This window comes from Epinephelus fuscoguttatus, linkage group LG16, assembly GCF_011397635.1.
Source record: "Epinephelus fuscoguttatus linkage group LG16, E.fuscoguttatus.final_Chr_v1".
In the NCBI taxonomy this organism is placed as follows: Eukaryota; Metazoa; Chordata; class Actinopteri; order Perciformes; family Serranidae; genus Epinephelus; species Epinephelus fuscoguttatus.
In genome coordinates this window covers 33,232,688-33,256,720 of record NC_064767.1, presented here as the reverse complement: position 1 = coordinate 33,256,720, position 24,033 = coordinate 33,232,688, and the positions used below count along the sequence as shown (strand labels likewise).

At 38.8% G+C, this 24,033-nt stretch overlaps 2 protein-coding genes across 4 annotated transcripts in view; one reads left to right on the top strand and one right to left on the bottom strand.

Annotated features, from left to right (window-relative positions):
* Window positions 1-3,313: 3,313 nt before the first annotated feature.
* Window positions 3,314-5,701, bottom strand: LOC125903619 (uncharacterized). Its single transcript, XM_049600642.1, has 7 exons — window positions 5,562-5,701; window positions 5,202-5,295; window positions 4,999-5,097; window positions 4,612-4,863; window positions 4,403-4,495; window positions 3,602-3,782; window positions 3,314-3,475 (listed from the first exon to the last, which is right to left on the bottom strand). Exons 2-7 carry the CDS (start codon window positions 5,292-5,294, stop codon window positions 3,459-3,461), a joined length of 735 nt encoding a protein of 244 aa, XP_049456599.1. The 5' UTR covers window position 5,295; window positions 5,562-5,701; the 3' UTR covers window positions 3,314-3,458.
* Window positions 5,702-10,124: 4,423 nt separating this feature from the next.
* The window catches only part of xpo1b (exportin 1 (CRM1 homolog, yeast) b), a 31,948-nt gene continuing 18,039 nt past the window's right edge, over window positions 10,125-24,033 (top strand). The window contains exons 1-6 of one of the 3 annotated variants that reach the window (XM_049601314.1): window positions 10,125-10,628; window positions 13,927-14,058; window positions 14,390-14,491; window positions 18,186-18,258; window positions 20,217-20,278; window positions 22,364-22,408. In XM_049601314.1, coding sequence (XP_049457271.1) covers window positions 13,933-14,058; window positions 14,390-14,491; window positions 18,186-18,258; window positions 20,217-20,278; window positions 22,364-22,408 — 408 coding nt within the window. In that variant the 5' untranslated portion in view covers window positions 10,125-10,628; window positions 13,927-13,932. Of the gene's footprint in view, window positions 10,629-11,987; window positions 12,360-12,835; window positions 12,960-13,926; window positions 14,059-14,389; window positions 14,492-18,185; window positions 18,259-20,216; window positions 20,279-22,363; window positions 22,409-24,033 lie in introns of those variants that run through there. The other 2 variants (XM_049601313.1, XM_049601315.1) reach the window with 2 other exon arrangements.

The window sequence follows — 24,033 nt, the reverse complement described above, 5'->3', positions numbered from 1 at the left end:
GCAGTGATTGCACGGAATGTTATCGCCATCACCACTTTGAGTGCAGCCTGTGAAAGAGACGTCTTTTCTGCTTGATTTGTAATTAAAGAACATAGAACCCAGCTTAATGTGAGTAACTGCAGCCTATGTGTGTTTAATCACGGGTGTGGGTCAGGTCATGGGACTTTTATTAATAGGTGCAGGCGGGTGCAACTTTGACTTAGACATAAAGACTGGTAACGGATCAGTTCTGGTACTGAGCTTTATGGGTATGAGCAGGTGCGGGTTTTCAAAAATGGACCTGTGCAGGACTCTGCCTCATTCTTTACAGCGGCCTTTATTATATATGTTTATATTTTGTTCACCAGGTGCAAAAATAAGGGTGCCAATAGGGGCCCAGAGTACAACGCTGCCCAGGGAACCTCACAGTGAATTAATTCAGTCCTGACATCCACCAGAGTATAAACAATAACTATTTCAGTGTCATCTTTTAAATTACGAAAGTCTCAGAGGTTTTTCCATATAAAAATATAATTCTGTAAAGGGGCAAACAAGTTTTATATTACAGCCCACATACTTTGGGTTGTACTTACAGTTAATAAGGAAGCTTTCTCTCACATTTTCAATGCTTTGTTCTGATAGTAATGCCCTGTCACTTAAAGGTAGGCCTAATAGCCAGCTGTTCAACCTTAGTAAGGACTGTTTAAGTGTGAAAATATACAGCATGTATTTGTCTCCTTGATTGTTTGGCTCGGTTACATTTCTTATTTTTACCCCTATTCCTCATTTTTGAGCACCCTTTTGCCCCATGGAGCAGTTACAAGGAGTAGTGGTTGAAATCTTCCCCTATGAACTGGCACAACCCTTCAATATCCTGGGTTTCGAATGGCATCTCTGTAAACACCCTCAGTGAGTTTGTTGCCAGACATTTTGAGAATGCCATTTTCAGCTGTGGTTATTTCTCATCCATGAGCTGCATTATCCTTTTATGGTTGTCAGCAGCAAATTGAATACATATAAGAGAGAATGCCTGAAAATACTGGTGAATCAGTTTGTAGTATGAAGGGTAGACTGTAAGCAATCATTTTTGTAGTAAGGCTAGCCACACGACATTCTGGCCAGTTAGCATAACGTTAGTGACTTAACTAATTGTAATGTTGGATGAACCCCTTTGTGACACACATACAATGTCAAATAAACAGTTGTTTACATTATTGTTGTCTTGATAATTATAACACGGTTTCGAGTATGCCTCTGAAAAACCTTACCCTACCTCTCTATCCCAACAAGAAATTGATACTAAAAAGTCATGATATTTTGGCGATTGCAGCTTTGACTTTGACTTTTTTATCCGTAAACAAGTCCCCTAACCTTTTGAAAGTGCAATCTGAAATCAGTGTAGTTTCCCTTTAACTAGGTGGACAAATAATATTCCATATCAGATATTTCACAAGTATCTGAAATCTGAAGCATGATATCAGGCTTCAAGAAGCCATATCATTTAAACCACACCTGGACAGGGACCAACAGGCATTCAGCCAGTATTATAAAGATAAATAAGTGAGAGCGACATGTGAGCAGAAAGTTAAACAACATAGGTAAACATGAGAGGAACATGAGACTGACAGTAAGATAGGCAGTACAGTTATGATAGATGGACTGTAAAATTAACAAATCAGAGATGTGAGAGGATCACACCACACAAAGCCTGGTGTTTTGTTTCCTGTAACTTGTTCTATTTGTTTTCACCTTTATAATAAGTGTTAACAGAGTTCTCTTGGAGGAGAGCTGAGAATCACATTTTCTGCTGTCTGCCTGTGTTTGTTATTTGCTGCTACTTTGTTTCGAATGCTCTCACATGACCAAATGAACTGAGCCAAACAAGTAAATACTCCAGAGTTCAACTAAACCACTACACACACACTTGGTGTGAATGCACCCTGAGTTTATGGGCCAAGTGAGGATTAATGCAGTCAGTGAGTTTTTTTCTGCTGCTTTGACATATTTGTTGAAGTAAAACTACAAGTTAGACGGTAAGGAAAAACATATGCTTGCATCAGCAGTTTGCTAAGAGAGACAAAATAAATGCATTTTAGATAGTTGTCAAAATAAAATAAAAGCATGACCAGCAAAAATAAAAGCATGTTTGGTAGTTCCGAGAGTTCTTAAGATAAGCAAAACCAATTATTTTATTCTGATTATGTTTGATAAATGATATGAAAATAAAATGGAAATGGAATGGAAAAGAGGTCATTTACTGAAAGTGTTAGCTGGGAAATCTTAATATATGAGAAGAATAAGCATGTTAAGTTATATGGAGGATGAAGATGCATGATAAATAGACACATAATAAAAGTATTTTTCATTTTTTATCTCATATAAGACTTTCTGTATTTTGTTGCAATAGTTTTCATTTGAGGATAATCCCATTCACCTGAAAGTTAGAATGACTATAAAGGTGAAGCCCCAGATGGCCGGAGATCATCTAGGGACAGGATCCCTCCAGCTGCTATTCAGCAATCTGCAACTTAAAACCAGTGTGGACTGGGGGTATAAAGTGGGGGGGTGGGGGGAATGGGCCCCTTTCCTACTTCCTACTCCCCTACTTCCGGTGCCCTTGCTTGAACCACATCCATGGAACTTAAGTTTCATGCCTGCATCTTGCATGGTTGTGATGCTATTGCATAGACAAAAGGTGGCCACTGACAGACAGACAATGGACATTTAAACACCTACCAAAGTTCTCTGGTTTCTGTGGTAGTTCCCACTACAATAGGTGTCTCCAGGACCACATTTTGCCATTTTGAGACTCATATGGTGAAAAAACAAACCAGCCTCACTTTCACAGCTGGTAACATAAAAATAACTGTCTGTATGACTGCAAAGCCATGTAGTAAGTCCATGCTTCTTACCTGTAACATGTCAAGCTTACTTCAGCGTATCAAAAGGTCCATCTAGTGGCTGATATGCAGAAGTGCAGCATATGGCTGCAACCCCAGGAAGGAACATTTCTTCATTTGAGACCCTTCATATCGAACCAGAAAAAAGAAACTTCGCTAACACTCCACTAAGTCAGTATGTGTTGCAAAAAAAACAAGTAATCCTACTTATCCAAACAACTACTGACCTTATTGTCTGTCACATAAAACATCTAGTGTAGTGTATTAATCACATTTAAATGAATACAAAACCGTGTCTTGTAAACTGTCCATGACATTGACCTTGTATGTACTTGCAAATTGAGATGTCACACTAATAGAACTATAAACATGTATTGTATGAATAACTTCATGCGTATAAATCATTTGTATTTATGTGTGCATGTCTGGCTGCCTCTTACTCTGTCTGGCTGCTCCTAAACTGTGTTTTCATGATTGGAGTCCTCTCTCTAGCAACGTCTTCTAGGGTCCATGAGTTGTTACTGAAGTTTAACTCTTCACAGCACCTTGTGTGTTTTCAATGAATTTAGCTCAGTTCACTCAAAAAGAGTTTGACTCTGCAGAGATAGAGGTATTTATTAATATAGTGCTGTGTTACTGTGTTGGTCTGTTCGTGACTGCTCTAAAGCACTAGCTGTAGCAGTCTCAGAGATCCTGTAGTCCACAGAGGATTCAGAACAGACCTTGGTGCCATTGATGGCGTTGTCCCAGGGCTCTCCTCTCTCTGGGGTGCATCCCTCGTCCTTTATTGGCAAAGGAAACATAGAGGCGTTTGGAGCCAGTGTAGAAGTTGTTTAAAAAATCCATGAGCCACAAGGCAGTGAAGCAGTCAGGAAGTGTCACTAGGGCTCCTTTCTGCTCCACCTGTAGGGTCATAATAGTGTTAAATGACATGAAGGCTGCAGAAACAGCATGTTAAACCTTTAGGTGACTTTATCAAAGTATTTAAAGTCTTGAAGAAATGAACAGATAAGCGTACAATGCTTTGATTCAGGTAAAAATATAAAAATCACTTCAATTCTTATTAGAGGTATTGAGATAGAATGTGCTGATGTTGTGACTGTGAAGGGACAATGTCATTTCCCACTTGATTTTAAAGGTACTGTGTGTAATGTTTTATGTGTATTAATCTTTTTTTTATTGCTAGCTAGCTAGCTAGCTAGCTGTTAAGCTACACTGTATTGCTCTGCTGTTGGTTGCTTTGTAATTTCATAATTTGCAAATGGTAAGCTAGTAAGTATCATATATCATGGAGCCAATGGTCCATATGAAATACAGGAACTTACAGATGGTAATGTTATTCTTAATATGATTGTAAAATATTTTCAAGTATTCTATCAAAAGGATTCACGTCAATCACTGTTGTGCAGGTGCTCCGTGGCTATGGAGGATGCTGACTGCAGTTCACTTAACGGCCTTAGAGAGGTGCCACTAAAAACAAGGATTTTCTCAAAGTTATATACAGAGCCTTTAAAAATGAGTACCTTCACATTGGTCGTGCACGGAGGGAGGAGGCTGAGCACCTCTTGCCTTTGACGGAAATGTACGGGCAAGTTCTGAATATGAAGACACACATCCTAACAAAAGGAAACCGTGGTTTTACTTAAAGTTTTACTTAAATTAGTCAAGGTGTCTAGAATTAATCACAAAGCTGAAAAAATAAAAGAAACATCAAGTACAAATGCCTCATTACCTGGTCGTAAACTGGTGGATTGCCCAGCAGACTGGGTATCCTCTGTTGTGTCATGTTACTAAACCTGTCCTGTTGGACACAGGGTGGTCTGTCACTGGCTCTCTCCGATCTTTCATGCTTGTGGGCCTCTCTGTGGTGTAACAGACTCACAATGAATCCTTCGGCCCCTTGCAGTTTCATTACGGCCATGGCAGCATCATGAGCATTAGAATAAGTCACCCTGCCCCACACGAGTCCATCTTTCACTGTTTTCTGAGTTATTAGAGAAAAAAATATATATATATATACATATATGTATATAGTGTTACTATGAGAACAGTGAAGACTGTGAAAAGTGAAATTTGTGTTTCCAAAGTCAGTTTGTAAATCAATCTGTAATATAGTTACCTGAGCACTAATGACGCATCCAAAAGGCAAGAACGTGTTGAGCAGATCCTCTGCAGTAGGATTGAATTCTGTGCCAGGACTTGGAAAGATTTTAATCGTCTGTCAGGGCAAAACATTTGTTTAAAACTAACATCTGGAAGTGGTTAAAACTGTGTTCATTTCATCAGAGCAGTGGGTACACATTTGCATCAATCCATCCCTACCTTAAGATCACTTGTGTCACAAAAACTCTTCTCAGGCTGCTCCTGTCGTTGATGTTCAGCAGTTTCTGGGTTTAAATAGCTGGTGGTGTCCATCCTGTGTGTAGAGCTGTACATCAAAATCTCAGAAGGAAAACCAGGTGGTGCAGTTTTAAAGCAAGGCAACAATGTTAACATGATATTGCCATGGAGACCATTAACATTCTAGTGTAGAGTGTAGTTTTCAAATGAAAATTATGGTCAAAGGGATACAAAAGTGAGGTGAAATGTGGTTACATTTGTGACATATCATCAAGTTAACTAATTACATGTGATTTAATGCTATGCCATGATCACAGCGAAAAAAAGAATAGACAGCTTTACCATTTCAAAAAAAAAAACCATCCATCCGCCTTCTAACCGCTTCATCCTCTTGAGGGTTGCAGGGGGGCTGGAGCCTATCCCAGCTGACCTTGGGCGAGAGGCAGGGTACATCCTGGACAGGTCACCAGACTATCACAGGGCTGACACATAGAGACAAACAACCATTCACGCTCACATTCACACCTATGGACAATTTAGAGTTATCAGTTGACCTAATGCCCAATCTGCATGTCTTTGGACTGTGGGAGGAAGCCGGAGTGCCCGGAGAGAACCCACGCTGACACGGGGAGAACAAGCAAACTCTGCACCCCACACCTGGGATCGAACCGGGAAACCTCTTGCTGTGAGGCGAAAGTGCTAACCACCACACCACCGTGCCGCCCCCATTTTAAAAATAAATATTTTAATGTTCTAACAAGAATAAATGTATTTAAGAAGATTTGAACTTAAAATAGCAAGCATGCACACACTTCCTGAGACATGTAGCATTGTACATTTAAGGTGTGTTTGGAAATACTCACTGCGAATGCTGGGGTGCACTCTGGCACAAACTGGACCATTCATAAATCTGGAGTGCTGTTGAAGCAACTTTTTTAAGTCTTACATGTTCATTGCTAATTCTTACTAGGGCCAATCATAAGAATTGTTCTAGTGGTTGGTTTCTTGGTCTCTGGGTCATTTTGTGCAATGTTCCTGATGGGAACCTGGAGGCTACAAGATACACACACAATACACACAAACCAAAACATTAAAACCACTGATAGGTGACGTGAACAACATTGATCATCTTGGGTTCTGACATTCATGTGGTTTCCACCAGACACGCTCCACCCACCTAAACATCGTTGCAGATCAGGTACATGAATTATTACAATTACATGAATGACAGGACCCAAGGTTTCCCAATGGAACATTGCACTGTAACAAGATGATCAATGTTATTCGTGGTTTTAATGTTTTGGTTTATGGGGGTATAGAGGGCATAAGGGTGTGCATGTGTGTAGAGGGGAAGCAATGGGTGCCCAGTGGCATTTTTTTGCCATTTGGGCCCCCAAACTGGTTCATCCAGCTCTGATATACCCCCAAAGGTTTATAATATCTACACTCTGATGGTGTAACACTACTGATTTACGCTGACTTTTAAAAACTAAATTCTGGCTCCAAGACTTGCTGAGGTATTTGAGATTTTATTTTAAATTATTCATGTAAGAATATTGATCAGACTTGTGCTGCAGGTCATTTCCGAACTTGAGCACTGATTTTACTTTTTTACTGGAAACATACAGGTCGCTTTAAATGGAGACGGTGGGGGTCAAATCGACAAACAGTTATTCAGAGTCATTCAAAGTGAACTCTGGTATTGTGAGGAAGCCCCAAATGCAACTGTTTGGTTTTGGTTTCTTTTTATAGTTGTCATGGCTGATTAAAGACCTTAAGCTCACATCTACATTGTAGAGACAGTTCAATGACAGAAATATTTCAACGTGACTACTTCTATAACTTCACATAAATAACTGTACACTTTGGACGCAATTCTTAGACAACACTGAACATGCCTAAGACCTGAGAGTTCTTCTTGTTTAGTTTGTTGTTTTTATTGTTAATTGACAATAATAGAGAAGATCGAGCAAAACATTGTCACACTTACAACTGGACACTTTTTTGATTCAATCCAAGAAACGCTATGAAATAGAGGTATAATTCTGTATAGGAATACTGGACACCTAGCATAGATTCTAACTTTATGACAAATATTGCTACTGTTATGTGTCTTATTCGTACATTTCAAATGGTCACTCATTCAAAGTGGATTGGGAACAGGCCAAAGGGTTAATGTCCTGCCTGTAAACTGCCCAGTCATTGTTGCTCTGCTCTGCACTCCCTAAAGGATCCAAACCAGCTGTGCAGCAAGGTGAGCTCAAGCATTATTTAATGATATGGCATATATCTACTGTAAATACACTAATGGACATGTACTTACTGCACTGAGGAATGGACTTAAAGTAAAAGACAAACTACAAGAGCAAAGCCTGCTGGTGAGTGCGAGCTCTGCCAGGAAGCAGAAGAAATTTTGGCATGTCTTAGTAGAAAAGACGAAGGTGTAAATAATAAAATTAACAATGGCTTCGGTTTCAGGATCAGAGCCATCGTTAAAGTCCTGATGGTCCTGATAAAGGCCTCGAGCTAAAAGCAATAGACTATTTTCACAGCAAGCATTTTGACATGTGTAGGGTAGGCAAATATAAGCATTATGCTTCAGCCTATACCTTTTCAGTCATTACCATCATATAATAATTAGCATTTTTGTGTGTTACCTAGAATGTTTATATTTATGATTATTATTGTTGCTGTTGTTGTGAAAATCTGTGTATGTTCCTATGTTGTATGTGATGATGATGACTGAATAAAACATACAAAACAAACAAACATGTCATAGTAGTAAAAGCACAGGTGTTAATAACATTGTACATTGCATTCTACTTAGAGGAGGCTCTGGTATTGTCAATGCTGGCTCACTGGAATAGCTCACTGGGAAACCATTGTTTATGTTATTAATTTTACCTGTGCTTTTCCTTATATGACTCATCAACATGTCTGCTGTGGAAAAGGGCCATTGGTCTGACAATAAAGTTGCTCTTAATACTAGATTGCTACAGTTTTGACCTCTTCAACTGTAATGAGTCACAACACCTGTTGTGAAAAAGGCCTGTGCTATCTATAATATCCATATTAATCGATGACTTAATATCTGTAATAAAACACAAACATAAACAATTACCCTTTGCTATCCCAGACCTGACAAATCAAAACACCTTCAAGAGGCCACACCTTCACAGTCAGCAGAGACATGATTTCATACAATTCCAAGATAAGACAAGGTGCTCCTATCTGCAACACTGTAATCATTGTACAAGAGCAAACACTGGCTGTAGTCTCATAATCATATTGGGAGTGTACCTTAATCATCTGTCTCACTCATAATCTCATATTTTAAGTTGCTGACTGTCTGAAAAGCACAATCCTCTACATACAGTGTGATCTATTGAGGCACAGCTTGACGCATAGCAGACAAGATTTTTTTAGGCATTAAATGCAGCTGATCTGGGTTTTGGAATATGAGTAAGTAGCTCCAAAGTTTATGGGTAAGATGTATTTCACACCACCCTGAAAACATCATCAATCTGTATTGCTATGTCGACAAGATTCAGTTTGATCATTATAATTTTGATCAGATAAACAGCCTCAAGGTTTGTGGATAAAATTGGTGAATGATGCTCACTTGGTTTGACTAATGTGTGTGAACTGTAAATCTGTAAAAGGTACAGTTTTCTGGGAAATGTGTTATCCTTAGTAACATAAAGTCATATCTCATATCTTAGCTTGAGGAAAACTTCAGAAGACCCAGATTGGGAAAAGAGGACACATGTGAAACCAGTTTTTTTAGTGATGACCAGGTTTTTTAATTTTATTGTTTGTTTTGTATGAAACGCTCACTTATAACACATATTCTCAAGGGTTTGTCTTGATTCCACTTTACTTGACTTCACATGTGATGTATTATCTTTGAGTGTAGCTTTTCAGTGAGACTGTTTCAGTGAACATGTGTTTGTTTCCCCAGCAGAGAGCGCTCCAGGATCACATGTCAAATGCAGTAATTTTAACACTCAGCTGCAGAAGATGGCGCTGTTATTTGTTTATATAATGTCCTGAATGAAACATGGACTGGAGTAACAGGCTAATAAAAGGCAGCAGGGTATTCTTATCTGTGTCAACAGATATTATTTCCTGCACCAAGAATAAGCACATGAAGTGATTCCACACTTTCACACAGTCCTGCAGACCTAAAACATAATTGACATGTTGACTTTTGCAATCGCATGATTATTTTGTGAAACCTCTGTGTTGTGCACCAGTTTTCATTTATCTTTTTACTACTTGAGGCTCATATGCCAAAGCTGAACATTCAGGCACTGGGTCAGCAGCAGCATGAGCCAGCACAACAAATTACAAGTTTTTTTTTTGATTGCCACATGGAAGTCAGCCCCCTACTGTGGTGCAATGATAATATATGTAAATGGACTACCAAGCCCAGACCAGACAGAACAAGATTTAACCAGCCTACGCCTGGCTGAGGTTGCTTACCTCCAAACTTCACACGTGTGTAACAATAAATTCCAGCACTGCACTATGAGAGAAGCTCAGCTCTGCTGACAGTGAGGGCCTGAAGCAGTTGACTTGGTGACTCTCAGAATGAAACTGTGGATTTTCATAGTATTACATCAATTGTTACTGATGTAAACTTAAAAAGTGTGGCCTAGTTTGAGAGAAAAGCATTAATGAACACTCCTCTGAGAACATAGCTTATGTTTTCTTCCTTATGAAATTCACTTTTTGTCAGTGGTTGGAGTTGAAACACCTTTTAAATCACTGTGACTTCACTACCAGTGATGGTTACATTCTCTGCAGTGAATGCTTATGTTTAAGAGTCCAAATAAACACACATATTTGCATGTTTATATTTATTTGCACTCATAATATATGGTTTGTGAATTTAATACTAAATGAATGCGTATTCAGAAAATCTTCATATGGTGGATTAGATAAAAAGCAAAACAGAAGACATGCTACTTTGTTTGCATATATGATATCATGATCGAGAACACATGTGTGGACAACTGGGAGCATGCAATACATGTAAATAACAAACCACAACAGTTTAAGCAGCAAATAATCACAGGACAGAGAGTGTTATACAGACCTATATAAACTTATTTCACATACTAGGTTGAACTTCAGACACTAAATTCTCCAAGACTGTTGTCGTCCTGAAAAGTGGGCTGACCTGTTTGTGTCCAGAAATATGTTTTTTTTCTTCTTCTGCTAGAATCGAGGTTTCTTGGAATGTGACAGCGTGGAGAGCAAACCAAACGGCATTCATGAATCAACACATAGATAATAAGCTTTGAAATCTTGTTTGTTAATAACAAAGGCTCAGATATAGGCCAACTGTCTGGAGTGTGAGACTGATCCAAGGACACTGACACACCAGCAGTGCAGATACAATAGGTAAGACAACAGATAACTTGCATTTGAGATGGGAAATTGTACACATATTAACTTTTCTTCAGCAAAATCTGAAGTTACACTTTATTTGAAGGATGTTATGAGGCATGATAGCCTGCACCTTCCTGCATTACAGAGAGAAATCCACTTGTCATGCATTATGACATGCACTGTGGGCATAAGTTATTATAATGCACTAATTGCAATGACCAACTCTGAAACAACAAAAATCAGAAACTTGCAATTACATATTTACATCAGCTGATACATTTAAAACATGAGGACAAAATGACATTTGTTTTCCAGTCCAAACCCAACCTGCACTTCAGAAACAGAATTGACATAAGCACAAACAGTAATTCAGCTACTTCAATTAACATAAATGATTTGAACATGTTTCGAAGGATCGCCGAGACATAAAGAAATGAGTGGCAGACAGTGTTGCTGGGTAAAGACTCAAACGCCCTTCGAAAAATCCTCCCTGAATGACTTTACAGGGTTGTGTACTGTCTCCACTACACACCAAATCCAGTATTTTTCCATCAAGTAGCGCGCTGGACCACGTGACCACAAAGGAGAAAAAAACGCTGTCATGTTTGCATCCTCAATTGACAGCGGTGCACGCTGTATATGGCTCTCAATTAGCGATATAAAGCCAGCTCTCATACATTACTTGTCTCGGCAGGTACTGGCACTATTTATTTAACAAGTCCACCGATCACTTTGGTACTGTTGCCCGTTCGGGGAACAAATTCTCCTCCAGGTCGTTTTTCTAACCCCGTGCGTTCATGATCATGTAACCACTCCCACTCGTGGCTGGTGGAAAATTACCAGCTTACAAGCAACAGGCAAATGAATGGTAGTTGCGGTTTATCACATCATTCAACCTGATAGTGTACCTGCATGAGGCAGCCACTGTCCTTTCAGAGTATATTGCGTTTTAAAGTAGTAGAGCGTTCACAGAGAGTCTAAGTGGATAAGATCATTAAAATGGCATTACTTATACGCCTCGTATTAGACACACGTACAGTAATGCTATGTAGCATTTACATGAATTCAGGTAATGTATAACTCGACCCTCAGGAGTAGCAATAAACAGTAGTCGCTTACTTATTCGCTATTCTGATAAGCGGAGTCATGTACAAGTCCATTCTGCATGGGAGTCTGCCCTCTTTTTCTCTCCGGGCGGAGTAGTCGCGTGGGCGCTTGAGCGAATTGAAATAAACTGACAGGTCAGTTGTCCAATAGGACACCAACTAGGAAGTCTCCGCCAAAGCTGGAGCCAATCACAGCACGGTGTGGGCGTAACCCCAGTCCAAACTTTACGCGGCGCCATCGGCTGAAAACTAAACCGAGATGGAATCTCCCAGTCTGAACCGGTTTCAACCGGTTGCGAGTTAGTTGCTTGAGAGAGGAGAGGAGGCGCAGGCACACAACCTCTACACCGCCCCGCTGGAAAATTATTAGAGTAACGAATTAATTAGTGAATCAAGGTTTACTTTGTTTCGTAAAATGTATCGGAGTGACATATTGCAGGGTTTGCCGTGATAGTAGTTTTGGAAATCCACATCAGTGGTTCTTACCAGCCAGACATCACTCACTGCTGGAGCTGGAGATAGTCAACGCTGCAGAAATAGGAAATCTTTCCAATCAACAGTGATACTGAAGTACTCACTATATCTTGTAACTTCTTTGGCAAACGCCACTCTTTTCAGTCAGAGCCTTGGACTTTAGGTAGGTAACTGGGGTGAAGTGCAAACCTGCCATGCCGTGATTAACGTTTCTTGGCTTTATCTGTAACGTAACAAGGAATAAAATGCATTGTGGTGTTGGTGTTTAGTCGTGTTATCTTATAGCTTGTCATATTGCTGCTGAAAAGACAACGCTAATTCAGAATTCAGTGGCATCAGTGGGATAACCGAGTAGCCATCGACTGCCCGCTAGCTAGCATTTACCACTTTATAAGGATTAACGTAGCTAACGTCGGGTGCAAGAGAAAGTGCTGTAACTTAACGTTAACCTAACTAAATACATAACTAACCGATGATGCATCTTGTAACGTTACGTGCGATACTGCAGATGAATAAGTTACTAAACGCTGTATGATTAAATCCGTGCCTCTCCCACTACAGCAGCATCACCCGTGTCTATGATGTGAGCGGATGTCAAGTTGATGTTGCTAGGTACTTAGCGGCGGGTAATGTTAACTTTATCTCTGCGTAATGTAAAGCGTCTGTAAACGTCACTATTGGGGCAACCCGTCGCCAGTCTTCATGGAGTGTAGCCGCAACACAAAGCGTCAACTTCCCCAAACAGTGTTGTTTAAATGATACAGTGAGTAAAATTAAATGTATGGGCGCCCTCCGTCCCTGGTATCCTTGGTGGGAGTGGTTGTAGTCAGCACTGAAGGACCACATGTGAACTGTTTGTGCGACACACTGCTAACGGCTAACTAATGTTAGCATTTTGTGTGAAGTACGCCAGTGCCGCGTGCACGCTGTTTACGTTAGCTACGTTGTGGGCAATGCCAGTATCTGTCAACAAAGTTGTGAGTTGCATTCATTATTTTTATCACGACTGCCTGCTACTTGTGTTGAGGTCGGTGTTTGGAGGAGTGAACTCCGTCACTTACAGATGTAAACAACGTGACGTCGCCCAGTATATCCGGCACGTGGCTCGGTTAACCTTCTTAATATGGTCGTAGAGAAGTGCTTGATTAGTAGAACAGAGTAGGCGGACTGAACAGGAATTGGCTGCTCATATTTTAGTTTGAAACTGCTGTCTGTTAAAATCAACAAAGAAATGTCATTGACTTTAGTTTTAAGAATAGTGAACTCAATCATATGAACTCATTTTTGGCAAGTTAGTATGTTGCCAGTCTGGTAAAAGCCCCCCTGTCGCTAAGTAAATTAAGGTTTCTCAAGGTTTTTCATTCCTACAGTAACAGTCTAGTTAGCTTATTTGTCTTTGCTGCCTGAGTCCCTTCTTACAAGTCCCCACTCCTGGGGTGGACCAGAGCACTGTTTCCAACAATTTTTTTTCTCAAATTCCATGTTTCTAAACTCAGTCCAACAAAAGAACCAACAAAGCTTTCCTTTACTTTCCTTTGCATACTCTTTGAACGGTGACAGACTTGTGACACCATGAGCTTAAGTTCTTAATATGACAGGTCACTGGTGAGGGGATGTTTGTGTAGTGGTCAGCTGTTTGGAATTGTTTCTAAACACACAGTTCACATGACTTTGCCTGTTGAATGTGTTTAGTGCACTCATGACCCCTCCCTCTGCTGTCCTTGTTGCAGAGCTCTATGCCAGCAATTATGACAATGTTAGCAGACCATGCAGCACAGCAGCTGCTGGACTTCAACCAGAAACTGGATATCAACCTGCTGGATAATGTGGTGAACTGTCTATATCATGGGGTGGGCCCACAGGTATGTTGTGGAGCATATACAAATGCTTTATAAGCCATCTGACACGTGTGTGTGTGTGTGTGTGTGTGTGTGTGAGTGAGTGAGTGGGGGGGGGCATATAATTACACCTTGGAATAAACTTTTTTGACAAGCAGTATTTTTCTATGCCACATGCTCTCTTTAACCCGAACCTGACCTAAAACACACCGCCAATTCTTTCCTGTTCTGTTCACATGACGGTGACACCACAAGCCTATAAATTACTGTTGTCCTGTTTTCAAAAAATGCAGGTGCAAGTCTCCTAATGGCACCCCAGTGTTATACTTAAGTGTCATTCATATTTGTATTACAGCAAAGAATGGCACAAGAAGTGTTGACACACTTAAAAGAGCACCCAGATGCCTGGACGAGAGTGGACACCATCCTCGAGTTCTCCCAGAACATGAACACCAAAGTAAGCTAGCTCCAGTCCAGTAAACATTGGTGGAAAGACACTTACTTGTGCTTTGAGGAAGTGGATGCTATAACAAATACAAATAGTAAAATGAAAAACTAAACAAAACCTTACACTAAGCCACGGTGTTTTTTGACAACATGCTTTAAATTATATAGAATATAGTATTTGGTGCATCTTGTTATTGAGAGCATGTTATAGGTGCACATGGCCCCAGCAGAAGTTGACTATGCAGGGCTGGCGGTATTGGCACCATGCCTTAGCTCTTGAGCTATGCAGGACCTCTGTCCTTCTGATAAAATGAATTCTGTTGGATATGAACCTACTAGATGAACAACTGCCTTCACCTGTCAACTCCTGGTGGTATTACAATACAATACAGTACAATACTACATAAGCCTTTGTGGATTCTGCCCTGTTGGGACTGAATGGGAATGAGCTCCTGTTATTTTACCCATCTTTAGTAATCACCAGTCCTATCAGCTATATTTATTTTAGTACCACTTTGATTTGTCAATATAGAGTCTGCAGCAATGTAGGTCTCTATTTCACTGAACCCTCTAGCAATGCAAATTTGAAGCAATTCTCCTGATAAGCATCAACAAAACGTTGCAATATAAAGCAGTTGTTTCCTGCTTTGCTCGTCATTCAACAAATTACTACGCAATATTAAAAAGCCTAAACACTTCTGTATAATTTGAATGCTTTACTGTACATAAATGATATGAGACTAAAAATGCAAAGCAAATCTAACATATTTTTGTATTGGTAAAAGGGACTGTAGCTTACAAATGCACACATCAGGTAGAAAAATAAAGTGAGCTGTCACTATCTACTTTAAAGTTAAATATATGGGCATTACTGTAGGTTTTACTGTAACTCCTTGTTGTTTAAGATGTGGTAAATAGGTTAAAAATATAAAAAGGGGTGCTGTGCCCACAGCATGGGCTCTGATAAACTATGGTGGCTATGCTAACCTTTTAGCATATATCCAGTTGCTAAAAACATTCACACAGATATAAACTTTACCCAGTGCATTCTTTTGTTTTCAAATGAATAACACCAACAATCTTCTTATTGAAGTTATTAAGTTATTAACATCCCTAGCCCCTTTCATCTGTTATTTAAAGTTCACAGATTTGGTTTGTTCAATACAAAATAGCTACAGAGAAGTACACATCGTGCCCCTGCTGTGCACTCATACAGCTGATAAAGCAAACTGCTAGTGAACCCAGTGATTCAGTCTTCAGACACACTCAGGGGATTCACATCAAAACCAAGTTAACTATGTAATTAAAATAATCAAACATAATATATAAATCTCTTGGGGTTATAATGGAAAATAAATGTATGTATTGAGTATGAAATAAAGGGCAATGCATCCATGACTTCCTCAAAGTACACAGTGTGACATTTGCCTTTTTCCATTTTTGCTTGCCTGTATGAGTGCTTTTAACACTGATGTTCATTACTAATGTCTAAGTTGATGTGTCAACAGTACTTTTTGAAATTTAAGTTATAAATTTGTAATTTGCTAAGAAACCGGGGCATTAGAGGAAAAGAGGAAACAAAAAGGTAAACACCTCTTGAATTCTGCGTTCATCTTGTTTCATTAGTTTAAAAGGTGCATCATTTCAAAGCACTGTGAACATTTGGCTTTTTCTTAGTAATAATTACAATGATTATAATATTTGCAGAAAAATGTAATGAATTCAAGCTGTGACTATTTGATATTAATCACAATGTTCCATTATGTTTATGGCTTGTAATAGGAAGAGAAGGGGTGTGTCATCCTGTGCATCATGACACAGCTAGGCTTTGACGGCAGGCCTCCACAAGGTCTACCCTTTTTAAATTCCCTTTGACTGAATTCTGTTCATCCGTTTCTATTGCATCTGTTTCATTGGACAGAGGGAGGGTGCAGGCTGCAGTCAGTAGGCTCCATTGTAGAGAAACAATCTGTTGATGGCTTAATTTCACCTGTAGGGATCATGGCTCTGTTCCCGCCCCACACTTCTCTCCTTTTACAGTGCATCCTCTTCCTCTTCTCCCCTCTGTCCCCCTCAGTTCTTCAATCAAGACCCTTTAATACTGTGCTTTTGTTCCCGCTAAAAGTTACAAAGCATTTGGCAGTTCACTGCTGACAGTTTTGTCTCTTCCTACCTCTTGTGGTGGTTTGTGCAAAGTGTGGCAGTTAAAGGTGAAACTAAACATGCCAGAAATGTGCGCAGCTCTCCAAGTGACACCTGTCAATGGTGTGTAGTCAGTGTGCCTGTGAGGAGATTTCACCTTTAATCTTCCAGCATCCATTGTCTGTAGCACATTGTTAATCCTGCTTTGATAACATCCTATACTACATGTCATTTATTATTTTTTGGAATCATTGTACTCTTGATTTGATGATCCCTACAGTTGAAACAGTCAGTTAAAGTAACACTAGATCAAAGACTAATGAAATATTTTTTTGTTTTTTTTCTTCATGCTTCACTGTTAAGCAGAAATGAATACAGGGCATAACCTGTGGTTGGTCTTGCTGTTCCTTATGGCACACCAGTTAAGGGGATCTGATTTAGGCTTACCTTACACGTTAACTGATATTTAAGTGTTGGGAAAATTGATTTGCATAGTTTAGGGTTGGGTATCGATGAAGTTTTCTTCTGGTTTCATTCTGGTTTTGTGCCTTCATCATTATATTATCATTCAGATTGTTGGCATTTATCTAAGTAATAAAATAAGTCAAATTGTTAAGGCAAAAACCACCAGTACTTTCACCAGATTTTAGGCTGCAATAAAAAGTTACTTGTCATAAATGATGAGGTATTCTGTGATTTTATCTGTTTTTTAATTTATTTTTTAATTTTATGAAGAAAGTGTTGGTTGACTCTGCGGTGTTATGACTACAACTGGAGATGTTCAGTGGATGTTGAGACCAAAGACATCATTGCCTTAAAAACAAATGCAGGATGTTGCCATCACATTGGTTGGGTGTGTTGCTTCAGGTATGGGTGAGACCATAAAATACAATCCAGGAGGTCCAGTTTAAATAATAGATGCATGACTTTGAAGGCCTATCAGACTGTGGTTTATAATAATGTGAGGGAGGATTTTAGTGCTCTGGAAAGTTGAATCATTTTGTTTTTTTGTCACAATGGTCTTAAGAAACTGAGTGTTCATATTACAGACTAATCTACAAGGAATGTGCACATGTACATGTTTTATTGACCATTGGGGCACTTCAACCAGATGACATCAAAGACCAGTTCTCGATGCCCAACCCTACATAGTGTCTGTAGCCTTGGTAAAAGAACACTTAACATAGACCTTGTTACATCTTTTAGAGCATTAGACTTACCCTTGGAGTAATCAGAGCCAAAGCTGGTTAATGGATTGTTGTATTTTTCTGTGTCTTTTGCTGTCTGGTGTGATGCTGGGAGAAACAGCAGGACTTCTGCAGTGTTCCAGCTTAATGCTGCTTGTTGAGATTGAAAAAACAAACTACAAGTGAATGTTCTGCATACTACAAAATCTGCATGAGAGATGTGGTTCAGTCCAATCCAATTTAGAATGCAAGTTATTACAGACTGGTCCACCATTTCAGACTGTTTTTGGTTAGTATTAAAAATCTACAGTGCGTGTTGTTGAGTGTTATCTTAACAGCTTAATCCTAATGCTTCTTCCTCCCTGCATGTTACAGTACTATGCTCTTCAGATTCTGGAAACGGTTATCAAAACAAGATGGAAGATTCTTCCCAGGAATCAGTGTGAAGGTAAAAGTTATTTTTGTGGTATAAAATACAAAATGTTTTAAGTCTGTCAATGTTAGTGCCTTTTTAAATGTTGTGACGTGCGGTTGCCAAGTTGAGGAGTGTTCACCCACTAAGCATGCTGGTTTGTTTTCTGCTCGACTGGCTTGCACTGGCCGCTGCAAGCCAGGTTGGATTCTGCACTGTAGCAGTTGTTTTAGAGAGGAAGCAACCAAAACATCCGAGCAGTGATTTTTAAAACTTTGTGAAGGGCATCTTGAAAGAAATAGAGGAAGTTTAGTTAAAGTTGTTACTGTGCTTGCTACTGTGGCTTTAAGATGTTAAAACCCCCATGTGTAGACTCTTTATGTGACAGTATCTTTGACATTACTCTGACTTATGTTTTTGCTTGTATGAAGATAAGACATTCCTTATTGTTCCAGTATTGCATAGATTAATCCCTGCCAGTGGTTAAATTTATTTTTAAATTTTATTTTTTCAATTCAAACTACTACTAGGACTTGCCAAAGTCATAAATTTTGAAATCTTACACTTAAAGACGTCAATGAGGTGTCTTTGGAAATAATCAAGATTTTCATTAAGAATTATCATGAATGGGAATTTGTTTATCCGATTAAGTCTATTTGAAAATGTTCATACTGTAAAGGAGCTGTATGTCACATTCAGAGCATGACTCAGTGTTTGAGCTGGGATTGTCTACACACAGCTCTCAACATGGAGGTGGCCGAGCTGATGACTTGCAACTAACCGTGCTAATAGTGCTAACAACAGCAACAGAGCTAACGATGTTAATTTGGGGGCAACTGATAGTTTTGCATGTCTGCGATGGTGTTCTGCCACTGTGGGTTGGGGTGATATTATCAGCGGTAACTGTTGTGAATGCAGTGCTGAGCGGTGGCAGTTAACTAGACAGTGGGATACACACACAAGGATTCACATGCACTAGCATGCATGCACAGCAAAAAAGGCTACAACAACAAAGAGCAGAGAAGCTCGGATTACAATCCTCACACAGGGAGCGTTTCGTCATACTCTGCTCAGGACGCCATTTCCCCACTTTTTCCTTAGCAAAAAGTGGTTTGTTGCGGTATTAATGCTCTGAATGTCATCTACAGCACCTTTAATTGTTGCTTAATTGACAATTCTACATTAAATTCTCTTAACATTTTCCTGTTTTCTAGATTTCAAAACAAAATGTTTTTTCTTTGGTTACAACCTACTGCTTACAGTCATTTTTATCTAGGTTTTTTTTTTCAATAATCTGAAAACAGAGTGGGATGAAAATTGTCTAAAAAAATTTTGGTTGGAGCAAAATGCGGTGAAATTAATTTAATAATCATGTGCAAATCAGTTGATTCTGCCTCCTTCCATTCTTCTATAATTTTGCTCAAAATTCCTATTTTCATTGACCTAAGACTTCCCTGCTTCTGACCGTAGATGCCTGAATTTTGTTCAAGTGGCTAACCCAGTGCAGGGCGACCGGCAAGTATGTCTTTTCCCCCTTGTGTCAGAGTATTGCCTTGTTTTCGGCTCCGCTCACCACACCCCAGCACATAATTTTCAGAGTACAGATACAGTTTAGTAACATATGCGAGGGAGCTGAAAACACATTTTTTTGAAGATGCTCTGCTCACATTGACAATCTTGACTGTCTGCAAAATACCTGGGGAAATGTAACTTCCACTGAACTGACCAAAACTCAAGCCCTATCGAAGTTCAGTGGCAGTTTCAGCCCAAATCCATTTGTTTACCAACTGGCTTGGCAAGAGTATGTTAATGGAGGACTTTTTTAATAGTACAAATGTACTGGGATAAGATTGGCTAGATGCAGCTAGATATAAGCCTGCAGACTGCGTTGAGTAACATGCTCCAGGCAACTCGTCATGTCAGGATGTGTTTCGATTCACACATTTTATTGGTGCATGCTCATGGTATCCTTTTGATCTTTGTGTGTTTGCCAGGCATAAAAAAGTATGTTGTTGGTCTGATTATCAAGACTTCATCAGATGCATCAAATGTGGAGGTAAGTAAACTTTGAATACGTATTGAAACTGAATTATATTTTTTTTGGGTAATTGTCTGGGTGAATTAGTGTCGGACCTGTATTTAAAGATAACGACAACAATAAGCTATCAATTATAGTAATAATAAATTAACCCTAATATAAATAATAAACAAACAATAGCAAAATAAAAAATACAATCATAAAAAAAATTAACAAAAATAATGTTAAACTGAAAATAATTTTAAATGTTTCTTAAAAACTATTAATAAAAATAGTAATATTATGACAATGGTGATGCATGATGATGATAATAATGAAGGGTCTGGTTAATATTTTAGCTCTTTTCCAAAGTTGGATTTACATAAAATGTACACTTGAGCAAACACCTTTTTTTCTCCATATTATCTCTTCATGAAAAAGAATTGGACAGACTCTTTAGTATCAAGATAACACTGCAGTGACATATTCTACAGTTTAACTTACCACAACCAAGGCTATGTTCATTCAGCCTGCATTTGACATTGACAGCCTTATTTACAAATCCAAGTGAATCTCATTTTGTTTTGTATTTATGTTCCATCAGTGCAGCCAATCTCAGGACAGCCATGAGTAATGTTGGTAACCATAGTGCTGCGTCGTCCAGACCAAAGATGGTGACTTCAGCTGCTTTTGAAAGTGTTTTCAGTCAGCTTGACCGCTCAAACAACCAGAGGGTTGAGTTATTAAGATTGTGTTTAACCTACAACGGCAACTTTTTTGCTGTCCTCTGGAGATCGCAGCATTTGGCTCTCCTCTACTAAACGCACATGCTAATTTGTTGTGAATCGACTTCAGCTAAAAAACTGTGACTGGGTTTAAAATGTATCAATTCTTTGCGATTGCTGTCTGTAATTTATGAGCAGCACACTAATGAGAGAGGCACAAACACAGGCGTCTAATGTGATTCAGCCTTGAAATGAAATGACTGACATTCAAATGCGCTAGTTATTACAGCAGTTTTCAGGAAGTCACTTTGTTTGGCTCTCACTCTGCTGTTTAACCTAACTGTATGATCATGACATGGGAAGTAGGGAGCCAGGTTGTGTTATGTGTGTCAGCCTAACTAAAGCTATAATTTATGAATCTATGTTTTTCTCTTTAAAATTAGCAGTACTGTTATTGTTAATGAACACTAGCACAAAAACTTAAAGTATTTATTGAAATATCCATCATAGTGTTAAAAAACAAAAGCAAAACTGGAACAAATGAAACTTTAAATGTACATTGAAAACTAAACTGTAATTTAAATCAGAAACATGCAAGACAGTGGACACAAACATCTTTGCCTTTAAACAGAGCTAACTGTAAAAGGCTCAGGTCTGGTGAAGGCGTGGTATAAAAATAATCAAACTGCTGTCTATCTCTGACTGATATGCAACCACTTGGCTTTTAGTATTTAATAAGTAACTTCATGCTGAGGAAGCATAACAGATTAAACCAATTGGCCGGACTGCACGAAGGTTATTCAGATTATTAAGCCAACTGAGTTGACTAGACTGCTTTTGGACAGGAATTGGAATTTTTGAAGGTTTCACTTTCAGGTAGAAGGATTTTATAAATGCTCTAAACAATGTTATTTCATCCAGCTTAAAACATACTTTTTAACATAATTTGCTGCAGTGTAAAAGATGTATTATAATAGTCTGACTTCATCACTTAGTTTATGAAGGCTGTAGTTTTAGAATACATTTAAAGTTTATTTTAGATTTAATTAATTAATCAATCCTAAGGTGTGTTTTAAGAACACACACATCTTTACTCCCTCATACCAAAAGTAACATTATGGATCTACTTTGATTCTTCCAAAACAGGAAACGTCAAAATTGAATATTTGCCTTTAATCATGTTTTTGTCAGCATGTTGTTTCTATAACGCCACCCTTAATTTTGCCGCTGTTTGATTTGTGACCTCCATCCCTTCATTTAGTTATTTTTGTTATATTACATTTCACCATGTTCCAAATTGAATTTTTAATGCAGTGATGAAATGACAGAAGGCTTGTGTTCTGAAACTGAGACGGTGTGACTAACGTTCATTTATTCCTTGTTTATTTCTACCTTTTAGAAAGAAAAGGTGTACATTGGGAAGCTGAACATGATCCTTGTTCAGGTAAGCCGTTAATACTAACGACAACTTTATTACCAAATTAACCAGACTCAAGACTACTTTTCGAACCATGTACCAGCTGTTTTTATAGCTCTGATTCTCTGCTGCTGCTAAACCCTTCTGTCTTGTTTTTCGTCTTCTTTGAGCTTGTGTCTTTTCCAATGATGTCCAACAAATTTTGCTTTGTTATAGCTATTATTCTGTAGTACATGAAAATAATTGTGAATGTATGTGTAGAGCATCTAGGCTCACTGCCTAACTTAGGCCTACCTCCATTACACATCAACTGTCAGTCAAAGTGTGAACTTTAAGGTTTAAGTGTGTTTTTGATAGGGATGCTACAAGCCATTTTAAAAAAATATTCTTATTGATTCATTTTATTTGTATGGCCATTATTCATAATTGTGGGTATCCCAGCTGTTAGAAACACCTCACTGTTAAAACACTGGTTTCCCGAACCCCACAGTGTTGCATGTGAGTTAATCGTGGAGAGGCACAAAGAAGTGGCAGCAAACAGTTTCAGTGAAGTTATCCACGTTGACAGCAGAGAGCACACCGGAGCAACAAGCTCAGTTCTAGCCAGCTACTCGCGTCCTGCACATTGCCTAAGACATTTGAAAGCCACTGACGAGTGCTAGATCACTTCATGATATAGTGTCCTTAATACAGAGATATAGTATACAGAACAACATTATGGCTCACTGGCTGCTGCTGGAAATGGTTGGTTAGTTTCTCACAGGCACAGTCACTATGTGTTTAGGCAGATGATTAAAATGTAGATGAGTTAGATGACTATAAATGATTAATCATAGTAAACAAATTAAGCTCTCTGTTGAAGGATATAGGAGGTAAAAAATGTCAACTAAAAGCATTGAACCAGTGATATAGTGTTAAAGGTATACTTCACCAGCAAATTGACTGTTTGAATATGAATTACTGTCACTGTAACTTGCCTCTATGGTGAATGGAGAATCCAAAAAAGGCTAACATTCGTCATGAATTTAAGTGAAAGGGGTCCCCGTTTAACAACAGCAAAACTATATCAAAACATCTGTTTGCAATTTCTAAAACAACTCATGTAGTATAATTCAAGTCCTGTTTATCCAGTCGTATACTCAGTGCTTCCCCAACACATGGATTTTTGCTAAAACATTACAGTTTAAAACAAGTCACTACAAACAGTCTTATGCATGGGTGAGTAGTGTGCCCGGCCCGCACGTGAGTTTGGCCTCTGCTTAAATGGTGCACATACGTATGGCCATGCTGAGGCAGTTACTTGCAGGTGGAAGTGTGTTATATTTTGTATTTTTATTTTAGCAAAAATGCATGTGTTTCGAAGTACTGTGCTCACAACTGGATAAATGAGATTTGGGTTTTATCAAGTGTTTGTTAACGTTTGTTTTGATGCAGTTTTGCTGTTGGTAAACATGGACCTCAATGACTTCAATCCACAAAAAATGTTCACCTTTTTTTGGATTCTCGGTTCATGGTGGAGGAATGCAAGAAAAACAAAGTTTACTTCACAAATTAAATTTAACACTCCATGAATAATAGATATACAGATGGTCTTTTTTGTGGGTGAAGTATTCCTTTAATGTCACTGCTTGGTGTAGATTATAGATCAATGG

What these genes read in the sequence shown, in the direction of transcription:
- LOC125903619 (XM_049600642.1), bottom strand. Translation starts at nt 5,294, where the DNA reads ATGGACACCACCAGCTATTTAAACCCAGAAACTGCTGAACATCAACGA. An exon ending in GTGACACAAGTGATCTTAAG is followed by an intron (nt 5,098 to 5,201) that starts GTAGGGATGGAT and finishes TTGCCCTGACAG; the next exon opens with ACGATTAAAATCTTTCCAAG. An exon ending in ATCCACCAGTTTACGACCAG is followed by an intron (nt 4,496 to 4,611) that starts GTAATGAGGCAT and finishes TCCTTTTGTTAG; the next exon opens with GATGTGTGTCTTCATATTCA.